The sequence below is a fragment of the Pleurodeles waltl genome, chromosome 9 (genome assembly GCF_031143425.1).
Source record: "Pleurodeles waltl isolate 20211129_DDA chromosome 9, aPleWal1.hap1.20221129, whole genome shotgun sequence".
Lineage (NCBI taxonomy): Eukaryota > Metazoa > Chordata > Amphibia > Caudata > Salamandridae > Pleurodeles > Pleurodeles waltl.
Window position 1 is genome coordinate 395,987,883 of NC_090448.1, and position 11,878 is coordinate 395,999,760.

Consider the following 11,878-nt stretch of genomic DNA (forward strand, 5'->3'; position numbering starts at 1 on the left):
AAAGAAGATCCATGCGCCCTACTCCAAATATCTGCCAGTTGTTGTAAATGAAAACTGAGACTTACTTTGTATAATCAATTATAATGCTTCTTTTAATGCTTCCACACGTGTTCCATAGAACAGCCAGCATGTGGTTCGGCCTTGGTATTAGGAGCATTCTCAAGGCTATTGGTAGAACGACCCTTCTTTATAGGGGTTCTTTTATTATGCATCAAGTAGATTTGTAGCAGATACAACTGAGTTGCAGTCTTTACTTACATTCATTCTGAGACTTTGGTTGTACGTACAGTCTGTCTTTGGCATTCATCCTTCATCATTGATTTGCCCACCTCCATAAAGTCTTATTCATTTTCTTCCTGTCTACATTGATGACTCCAAGTAGGGTATTCTTTTATATTTCTTAGGTGGAGCTTCCTATAGGTTTGCTTGTGTCAATCAAGCCCTCCTTCAAAGACTATTGGAACATCCCACTGATAGACGATGGCAAATTTCGTAAAGCACAAAGTGCATTTTACAATTGAAAAAAACAGGTCTCATCCACTGTTCAAAATGCATACCCAGGTCTGCCTCTTAAATATCCACCAGGATTCTGTAACTTCTTTACTCTCTGGGGCTGGGGCTAGACGTGAATTTTTGCAGCTCATGTGGTTTGCTTGCAGAAGTTTTTTCTTCTGTACATAAACATGCTTTGCGTCCAGACTTTTTTCCTTCTTTCTAGCTTTCTTGCAGTTTCCCAAGATTCCAGTTACGTGGTACAGCATTAGTTAATAGCGGCATGCAAATTTCATATAATTTCCTTTTTTGGAATTATTTGAAATTTTGGGGAAATTGCACGAACCGCAGACCTTGTATTTATCACTATTTTTAATATGAAATGCGTCCTAACATCCATTTTGGGTGCGAGGATGCATTTAGCGCTGAAAAATAGTGCAAAATCGCACGTTTCACAGACAGCAGTCGTTCACTTTCTATTTGTTCATGCTGTTCCTGTCTTTCCACAGAGGACTTTTTCCCCGAACGGACAGAAAGTTACATGATGTGTCGAAATTACGTAATTTCAGGCATTTCATATAACAAAGGTAATGCAAAATTCCAGAAAGTATGGAAGATTACACCAGCGTAACGCTGGGCCAAGGTGTTAAACACCATTTTGATGGATTCTTCCACAGATGTCTATATGATCTGAGATCATATACTGTTTGGGAGTTTAATATTGTTTTTTCTGTTTGGATTGTGAACTTTTTGAATAGACGACATTCAGGAACAATAAACAAGTGACACTGAAGACCACTTTGATTATTGTGTTTACTCATCTAGCAACAAGAGGTAACTTTCAATTTCTTTCACAGAGAAAAAGTAATTCTTGGAACTCGACTGTCTTCTTCATCAAGGATCTGATATTATTTTACATGAGTACGGAGATCTCCCTTCTTAAATTCACTCCCAACCTGCCTTCATATGCGTGCTTTATTAGGTTTATGGCTGGCCCTAAATTCAAGTTAAAACAGGACATTGAATAAAGTGTGTCACTAACACTGGTAAGCAGACTTCTAAGGCTTACATCACTGGGTGAGCTGTTTCCTGTATCCGGGAATGTTCTCCCTGGGATGTTTTCACTAGATGTACATTGGGGCACACTCAGTCAGTTTCAAGGAAACACACATGTTTTTCAGTATTTAGTTGTATTGGAATTGATTCCTAGAAACCATGACTCGGGCTTTAACTAAAATAAGGCAGATGTTTTATAATATGATATTCACTGTATTATATAACAGACGGAAGTGACGAAAATACGTCAGTTAATATGAGGTTATTCATCATGAGAAAGAAATCTCTTGTGTTGGTTATTTTCTGTTTAATTCATATATACACAGAGTAACTAGTATAGCAGCCTAGGCAACAGACATTCCCTCCTGAAGGAGCTTTTGTTGACCCTGAAATTTACAATGCAAAGATATAAATTATCCAACAACACGTCAGAATTCACGATTTATATAATACTGCTAGAGCACTCCTGAGAATTGAAAACAAAAATAGTCTGCATTCAAATGATAAAACAAACTCTATTGTAATGATTAGGTAACAATCAGTGTAAAGTCCTAGGGCATGATTTGGAGTATGGCAGGCAGCCCACCGTCGTCAGTGTGGCCAAGGTTATTATCAGCCCCTCCACCCCGACTGTACTACCTCCCATCAGAGTTAAAGAGCTCCACGATATTGCTGAGATCTATGTGTGGGCACAGCTCCTCTGAAGGCACTGAACATTTGGTGAGTGGCCTCCATGTTTTCGGTGGGCTCTCTTCAAAATTTTTTTATTTTCCAAAACAAACTGCCAAAGTTGGAATTTGTTTTTCCAAAAATAAATAATAAATGTCCCTTACACCCCAGGAGATTTCTCCTAGGGCATGGTTTCATTTTTTTCAGTTTGGGACCGTCAGGGTTTCGCCAACTCAGAGCAGGGCAGATGGACTGGCAGATAGCATAAGTCCACCAGTCTCTAAATTAGGCCAGCAGTCTCATCAATAGTAACAAACCGGAAGGATAAATTATTCAAATACATAAATTCATCCCAAATCTGCTTTCATGATAAACCTGACATTATTTTAAACCCCTTGGTGTGGAATGTGTAATAGATGATTCTCTACCTAATTAAATTTAATAGGAGACAAAGAAAAATACTTTGTAACAAAGAGTAAATAACAATAGAAAAAAAGCGCAGGTTTCACCCGCGAATGGATAAGAATCATAAATAAATCACAATAACAACAAATCCAATAACTATGCCTTCTGTTCTCTTATGAAAAAATGAAACCTTCCATAGGTAGATTTTTTCTAAAATGTACCTAAAATTAGACAAGGAGTTGCATTTCAATCAAGGAAGTTATCAAACGCATTAAACATTAAAGTATGTGCTAATTTCCTTGCTACAATTTCATGCAATTGATTATTTGTATTTTGTAAATTACATCCTTAATGTGTTTTGTTAGTCAATTTAAGTTTTTGATTCAAATATGTTTATTCTAAGACCAACCTTGGGTAAGACCCCTTAGGTAGAAGAAAAGTGTTTTCTGTTATGCTATATCAGTTCTTTCATGTATCTACGAAGTTGACTCTAACAAAGTATTCAAGGTGATTCCCAAGAGCTCAGACATTTCTTTATGTTACTTCTTGTGGACCATTAAATAGCACGACATATGCGTATGTAATGACAACGTCTAAAAAGCGTTCATTCTCATTTTCCACAACTACTTTGTGGACAGCTGATTAGTCAGTGAGGACACTATTATTTCGTTTTTCTCACTTATTTAACTTTCAAAACCGTTACCTCAATATTGTCAGTGTCCACAGTGTGGGTGGTGCCACGGCTGCACTAGATCAGCAATTTATTTGGGCTAGTTCTCGTGCTTTTGTGAGGACTACGCAATGGAATTTTCTTCCAGAGTAGTTGCCCGGTTTTACTGGGCTATCTGAAGGACAGTTTGGGCTAAGACTTATTTTTTCTGTTTTTCAAGAATGGTTAGAAATCTTCATATTGGTGTGGGCAAAGGCAGTGGGTGGGATGTGGGTTTGGTGCAAGTTACTCGCCATATTTTTATTATTCCTCGTCTCGCTATCCTTTTCCCTTACAATATCACATGCCCCACGCCTCCACTTTGTATTGTTAGGGGGAGAGAAGCGAAAGCTGATTAAAGTGAGGGGAAGCAGGTTGGGCATGATGGTGAGGGCTGCGCAAGCTGTAAAACGTACTTCGTATTGTACACAATGTGCCTTGGTGCTCTTCCATTTCACAGGTATCTAGAGGCAGAGTGGCTTTACAAGTAAATGAGTCATACAAATGTGTGAGTTGCACGTTTTCTTGCATCAAGCCCTCAGAGTTCGATGACTAGTGTTCCCTAAGGTTTCTGAATGTTATTTGCACTCACCATTCACTTTTATCTCTCCATAGTTCAACCGCTCCATCACCTCCCAGCTCATCAAGTGGTTCAGCAACTTCCGTGAGTTCTTCTACATTCAGATGGAAAAATTCTCCCGCCAGGCAGTGACAGAGGGGGTGGTCGGTGCTGACAGGCTGACCGTGACTCGAGATTCGGAGCTAGCCCGCATCCTGAACCAGCACTACAACAAGTCCAGTGACTATGAGGTGAGTTGACCCTTGTCAATGAGTTTACCTTGGTGTCCACACAGAGCTACATGAACAAAGGTAAAGGTGCCATGGAGAAAAGCTGGATTGTGGAGGCAGACATGAAAGTTGGAATTAACAGAGCTAGGGCAGTGACAAAGGGTGTTGTTTAGTGGTTGAGAGGGGGACATTATTCCACTGGTCCCATCCTTTCATGGTCCCCGCTGTGCTTCAGTAACACTTGTAGATTTGTAATTTCAGACAAGCCTGCCACCTTCTTTAATAATGAGGCAGCTTGTGTGGCCAGCCCACTGTTGGCACCAGACGCCATGTTTTCTCTTTCCCTGCAGAACATTTTTTTAATACTTAGAAAAAAGTGCTGCTTACTGCACCCGGTAAACGCTAGCTAACTAGGGATGCCTCTGCCTAGTAATAGGTTCTCTGGCCCTTATTTATAGGTTTGGAGGAACAGGTACATAGGTATCTCTAAATATGCGTGCTATCTTCCACCAGTGGGCCGGAAGCCTGTGCCTCTCTCCACCTTTTGGGCTGGCAGCCTGCCTCCAGAACCTAAAGATGACACTGAGTCTTATCATTTAAGCACAACACACTAAACGTAATGATCTGCATTACACAGTCTTGCAAATGCTGAATACTATGGGATGCTGGATATTTTGATATGTATCTGGGTGCCGTTGGTGTACATGTGTTAGCCCTCACTGGACTGAGCATGGAAGCAGCACAGGGGTACCATATAGGGACAGAAATAAGATGCCCCTTGTGCAACCCTCAGGAGAGGGTTGTAGGAGTAACCAAGAAGGAGGTGAGATCTGTGACATAGGAATGAGGTGAACCAGTTGAGGGTTGGACCACCTAAGCGTTTGCAAGATGGTTTGGGGGTGTTTTGTGGGCAATTGTGTTGTACATCGAAGAGTGGTGGAGGACAGTTGCACAAGTGTGGTCATGGTCCTTAGCAGTAAACAGTTCACCTCCTAGGTTCAGCAAAGTGGATTCAACTTCCCTCTGTGGAAATGGGGTGTTGGATTTGGTCAGAGCGGGACACTGATGATTGGACTGTATTTGTTCAAGGAGCCCAAGTCAACTTTGGGTTTCTTCACTGGTTATTTGAATATGTTTTAGTTGTAAGGGAACTATGCCCTGGATGACTACTGTATTGCTATATTTATTGATAATCACCGCAAGGACTTTCTTGGAACATTTGATGATCTTAGCATCACAGAAATAAGTCACGGGACATGGGCATTATCCCACTGATGATCCTTGCTTTGTCCCCTTCTCGCTGATGGCCCTTGCTTTGTCCCCTTCCTGAATAGCAATTACTTCACAAAAGTGGGAACTGGGTAGCTAAACTTGTAGGTTTGGCCTTGGATGTAAGCTGTGGTGAATTATGATGTAAGTTGTTCTGATGCCATGTCTGTAAATGTATGTTTTGTTAATATACTTAACAGACTTTTGTGGGCTTCTTTTTTAAAAGATTCCAGCCAAGTTTCTTGAAGTTTCCCAGATCACTCTGCGTGAATTTTTCAGTGCCGTTCTCACTGGGAAAGATGCTGACCCTTCTTGGAAGAAAGCCATCTACAAGGTTATCTGCAAGTTAGACAGTGATATTCCCGAGGCCTTCAAATCCACCAATTGCTTGCTAGAAACAATGAACGAGTGAACTTGTGTGATCAGGGTTGGTTTCGGATGGTCTTGTGTGGATCCCTGGAAGCAACAGCGAGGACAAGCAGGGACAAACCAATTTTATTTTTTTATGGGACCCATTGACTTTGAAGTGGATACTTAGCCACTGTTTGCGCTGACGGGAATATCCCGTCCCTGTTAGAATGACCCTGTTGTGGAAAAGCTGAATTTGCTGCTGATAATTAAGTATTTCAAAAGTGAAATGTGCACTTATACTCAGGTCTGGCTAAATCTTGCTCATTGCTCTGAATCCCCCACAATTAGCTGCAGTCATCTCACTTGAAAGTTGAATGGAAATGTGACTATTTTCCGCCTCTGTCAGAAATACTTTCAATTACTACAATCTAGATACACGTTGTTGCGGTTCTCATCTGACATGGTAAATCTCTGTAGCCAAGATGGAGTGCTCTGAAGTTTTCAAATTGTATTTATTTAATTACCAAGATGTTTGGGTTTTTTGTGCCCGTTTGTAATTCTTCAAATAAAGAACTTACATTTTGAGCTGAATTGGTTTGTCGGAGTTTTATTTTCAGAACAGTAACATTTAGGTAAATATTTAAATTAAAATACACAAATATGATAAGCTATTTACTTATCTCGGACCTCCCTCCCAAGTTGGTTCTTACTTGTTTCACTTTTAATCGATGTGAAAGACTCATATTTGTCCTGCTATGGAAATTAATGTATTGGGTGTTTTGCTTTTTTTTTGTTCTGAATGTTATTTTTAACATAATTAGTTTTCAAGTTGCTTTTTGCAATTAGTTTTAAGGGCCTTAAGTTATCCTTTTTCTTAATCTAGTTTGATATGTGCTGAAACGGATTAATTAAGGCAAACAAAAAATACGTGAACATCAGCAACAGAACTTTAGTTGTGGCAAGGTCTGTACGCAAAAAGAGGAGTTTCTAGCACTAACAATAGAAGGTATTTTTAGGCCGAGGCAGGGGAGGCGTCAAGGAAAGAACTGAGGCCAATACCAGCACCATATGATACCAGACTACCCCTGAATTACGAGGAGCAAAGGGAGAGGACACCAGAACAACCAGAATTAACACTAAATGTACTGCTAACTGTGGCTAACAAGCCACTCTACCCCTTGTAATCTGTCCTCAATATAGGGATAGAGGTGCCTCCTGCACCAAACATGACCACTTTAAACATGGGTGAACTTCACAAATGTTTCAGAAACACACCATTGTGGTTCATTTTGTATGAGAAAAGAATCAGTGAGACCAATGCCACATCAGACACTAGTCTTAAAAAAGTCACAATTTACACCTCCTAACACCTCCACCCCTTCCAGTGAGCACCTTGCTTGCAAATTATTTGGTGACAGTCGAAACAACGTCATCCAGAATCAGTGAAAACGCTTTCAAAGTAGACAGCATGACCTTACACAACTGTACAATCCAGGATGACAATATTATCTAACCGACAAACAAAGGTACTGCAGAAGTCAACCAGGATGTGGAGGCTCTTGACAGAAATAGCTTAGATCGCTGTCAGGTGACACTAAACAAATCCAATACTGACCTCGCAACATAAATCAACGGAGATACAGTCGGTGAGAAGCAGAATCAGGAGGGTGGACTTTTAACATAAAGCAGAATTACAAATGTCTGACAACTTAAGTCTGCCACACTTTAAAGGCACTGCCCAAAATACATCATGAGAGGATATCATCACCAGGCAGACCTACAACATCAGCAATAGGTTCCATATCAGAAACCCTATTACAATTTTGTGACCATTCCCTGAGATGCAGATGCCTTTATATGTAAAAGACATTACGAATGTCCTCAGTTTTATTGAGAAACTTAATTTTGAGCGAATAGAAGAGATCTTGCCAAGCTTTGGTGTAGAAGCACTATACATACATAAACATTGGATGGGCACACTCAGAGAAGTGAGATCCAGCCTTAGCGGTATAGCATGAACTTATATGGAGTGCAGTGAGTTAGGCCTCACAAAGAACTTTCTGTATAGTGAAGGCAGCAATTATTATCAGAAAAGTAGAACTACCATGTGTTTTGTAGCAAACCTACATGTCCACATCTTTAAAATGGGCACACTTTTAACTGACTAACAGAATAAACATTTGGGGTTTATACATGAGCGATGTTGTAATGGTTGGGGGAAAACAGTAACAAGGACACTGATAGAATTCATGGAATGACTCATTCACCTTGACACACACCTTACTGTCACCGTGACCACAAGCATAGCAGGGCAGGCATTTCTAGCCCTTGGATTATGGCACATGATGCTGCCTATCCAGCAAAGTCTACAATAAAACATGAAAATATGCAATAGCCAACATCCCAGATCTTTCACTGTGAATATGCCATTTTGGGTAATACCTGCACATTAGAAGTGACTGCTCAAACCACATTAGCTTTGATAATCTGTCAAGGGGTTTCCTCCTTGATTGCATGAGGAAAGGGTGACTCACCCTAATAAATATGAAGCCACTTTGCATGTAATAGTATATGTGAAAGGTGTTCAATGTCTCCTTAGGAGGGTCCCAGGTGGGAGGACCAAAACACGAAAGATAAAAACCTCTTTGGCAATCTTAGCTCTTGATAGAAAATGAATATTAATACAGTAGTTTACGCCTGGTAATGAATACATTGCAGTGCCTCCTTATATATGATATAAACAGAAACTAACATCAGTGGAAAATACTTTACTTGGTCTTTAGAAGACCTATCTTGGAAAAGGTATTTTATAAGGCTTGACCATGCCCCTTTCCTGAAATTTGTGGTGTCTATTTGGTACACGGCAAAGAAGCCCAACTTTAACACCCTTTGCTCAGCACTGAACTTCACAGGCCAGTCACTGCCCTTCTCATCCAACACTTCATGCAGCTTATGGAACACTCCTCCAGATGCTGTGAGCACAGAAATGCCAGTGCATTGTAGGGGACAAGGGCACTTACCCATGCGCTGAGTGTGGCATGCAGCAACGTGCTGCCTACAGTCCTTTAAATGGGTAGCGCTGCTAGATACTGAGTACCTGCATTGTTTTAGTTTGAAAGGGAAAGTACCTGTGCTTCTTAGCAGAGATGCAATACATTTAATTAAAGTTAGGGCCTCTATTCCCCCCGGTGGAGAACCGCTTGCCTCATTTAGAAATGTCCACCAGGCGCACAAGGAACTGACTGCCGTCATAGATTGACCACACTGGCAGCTGCACTGTGGGCACTGAACTTTCCCATGCAGGCAGGTGCGGCTCCTCCACTAGGGCGGAGGAGCGTCGCCCCCTCTCACTCCACCCCTGCCTGCAGTGGCAGCCGCAAAACCTTTAAAAGAAAAGGATAATAAACCTTGTTGATTACCACGGGGGTGAAGAGCAGCGAAGGGTAGTGCTCAGCTCTCCCCCTTAGAGCGCATGTATGTTTGGCCGGCCGTCTAAGGCCGGCCAAACATACATACGCAGTAGGCTCTCTCAAGCCCGGCAACTGTGCACAGGCTCCCAATCTGTCTGGGAGCGCCCTGGCTGGGGGCTCCCAGCCAATCCTGATGCTGCTTTGAGCAGCGTCAGGATTGGCCACAGGGCAGGCTGGGAGCCTATGTCTGTCTGCCTGGTTTTGAGCAATGATGTACCGAGGAGCGGTGCGCGGCCGAAAAGGTAAGTGTTTTTATTTTTATTTTTTTTAATGTAATTTTTATTTACACCCGCCACCCCGCCGCTTCATGTTATCGGGAGCCGCGAATGCATGCAGGCCGCATGTTTGATGTGGCCACTAGGTAAAGCTATTTGTTTTCTGAATACAAACTTCCAGAGCATAAACTTCTTTTCAGTACACTAAAAAGCAATGGTTCTAACACTCAGGGAGCTATCTCCCTGCCTGGGGGAGCCTTTGTTAATTTCCTGTACCTGGGATCTCCATGCCTCACATGTCTATCGTGGGTATGAAGGATGAGTGATGGTTACCTGCCCAAAATGTGGCGGATCAGACACCCTTGTGACCTGGTGACCATTTGGCGTCAGGGTGACTGTAAGTCAAGTATATACAATGACAGAGCTAGCTGATGCTCCCCTAGTGTAACCTCAATATTTCACCCTCCACTAAACAGAGCATGGGAACCGCAAGCTTGGTGGCCTGGTGCACTCCTAATTTTTGACACTTTTCCCAGTCCATCAAACTCTAATGACCCTCAGAGCATTTTATAGAGTTAGAGATGGATGATTAGAAACAGAGCGCTTTAGAATTAGAGTCAGGAGTTTTGAGTTATTGACAAGGAGTGTTATTGGTGTAGGAAGGGTAACAAAGGTATTGAGAGATGATTATAGGATTAGAGTCAAAAGGGGGCCATACAGTTGAAGACATAATGCCTGATTTAGATTTTGGTGGACGGGATACTCCATCACAAACATGACCGATATCCTGTCCCCTGTATCACAAGTGCATTGTATCTTATGGCACTTGTAATACAGCAGACGGGATATCTGTCACATTTGTGAGAGAGTATCCCGTCCGCCGAGAACTAAATCAGATCCAGTGTATCTTCAATTAATCTGTTTATTTTATAATTTTTAAATGGAGCTCACAGTCAGCACTTTTACATGCTAGCACATTTTGTGGGGGAGGAGAATAACGATAACCAATACATATAGGCGGTCATTCTGACCGTGGCGGTCGGCGCCCGCCATGCTGTCACCGCCGAATGACCGCCCGCGGTCAAAAGACCGCGGCGGCCGTTCCAACTTTCCCGCTGGGCCGGCGGGCGACCGCCAAAAGGCCGCCCGCCGGCCCAGCGGGAAAGCCCCTGCAACGAGGAAGCCGGCTCCGAATGGAGCCGGCGGAGTTGCAGGGGTGCGACGGTTGCAGTGGCACCCATCGCGATTTTCACTGTCTGCTAAGCAGACAGTGAAAATCCTTGTGGGGCCCTGTTAGGGGGCCCCTGCACTGCCCATGCCAGTGGCCTGGGCAGTGCAGGGGGGCCCCACGACACCCGTTCCCGCCAGAAACAGGGTGGCGGGAAGGGGGTCGGAATCCCCATGGCGGCATGGAGGATTCCCTGGGCCAGGGGAAAACCGGCGGGAAACCGCCGGTTCCCCTTTTCTGACCGCGGCTTTACCGCCGCGGTCAGAATAGCCCTGGAAGCACCGCCAGCCTGTTGGTGGTGCTTCCGTGGTCCCCGGCCCTGGCGGTCATGGACCGCCAGGTTCGGAATGACCCCCATAGTCTGCCCAGGATGTCAGTTTAAAGTGGGTGTTACAAAGAGATGCATTTTCAGACATATGAAAATACATTTCAGATACTTCAATACCCTAACTTTGAAGACAAATGTATGAAGTTTGTTACAGAATAAGATTATCCAAACCCCCCATGTTATATACTGATAGACTCAAAGATGTGAGTTGCATAGTTCTATTTTCTTTAAAGCTTGTACCTGGACAATGGGGATTATAGAGTGAGGCCCAGGAGCCCTAATTTGCATACCCTTCTTTCAAAAGTGGGACAAATGCCTGCATAGGCTTATTGCTACAATTTGAATTTCTTTGGATTCATAGTGCCCAAGAAAATCAACAATAGTTGTACATTTCCATCGTTACTCAACTATATATAACTTATGCATACAAATGTTTTGTACCAGTTGGAAACTATGTAAATATGGTGGTAGTGCGCATTTACATATTTTACATTTTTTTTTTTTGCTTCTCCACAGGGAAAATACGTTTCCCAGTGGAGAAAGTCCTTCAGCTACACAGTAATAGGTATGCATGGCCATTCTCTGTCCATTCACATTCTAGAAACTAAGGAGCATATTTACAAGGGCCATGGCGCAGGACAGCGCAGCAAGTGGCCTTGCTGCCCTACCCTGCGCCACAGGGAAAAGGCAGAAATGCACTGTATGTACAAGATACAGTGCATTTCTGTCCTTTCTCCTTCCACTGGTGCACAAATTGCTGCCTAATGCCAAACGCAGGCATTGTCAGCAGGATTGTTTTGTGCAGGAAGGGGCACCTTTCTGCCCAAAAACAATCCAGGGAGGAATGTTCCTCTTTCTATGGCTGCTGCAAAATGCAGCACACATGGAAATAGGACA

The 11,878-nt window shown here is 42.8% G+C and overlaps 1 protein-coding gene across 2 annotated transcripts in view; it reads left to right on the forward strand.

Moving 5' to 3' along the window:
- LOC138259390 (prospero homeobox protein 1-like) overlaps positions 1-6,325 on the forward strand; it is a 65,578-nt gene extending 59,253 nt beyond the window's left edge. For both annotated transcript variants that reach the window (XM_069207101.1, XM_069207102.1), the window contains exons 3-4: positions 3,947-4,141; positions 5,616-6,325. In XM_069207101.1, the coding sequence (XP_069063202.1) occupies positions 3,947-4,141; positions 5,616-5,801 (381 nt within the window). In that variant the 3' untranslated portion in view covers positions 5,802-6,325. The remainder of the gene's footprint in view (positions 1-3,946; positions 4,142-5,615) is intronic.
- Positions 6,326-11,878: the final 5,553 nt, after the last annotated feature.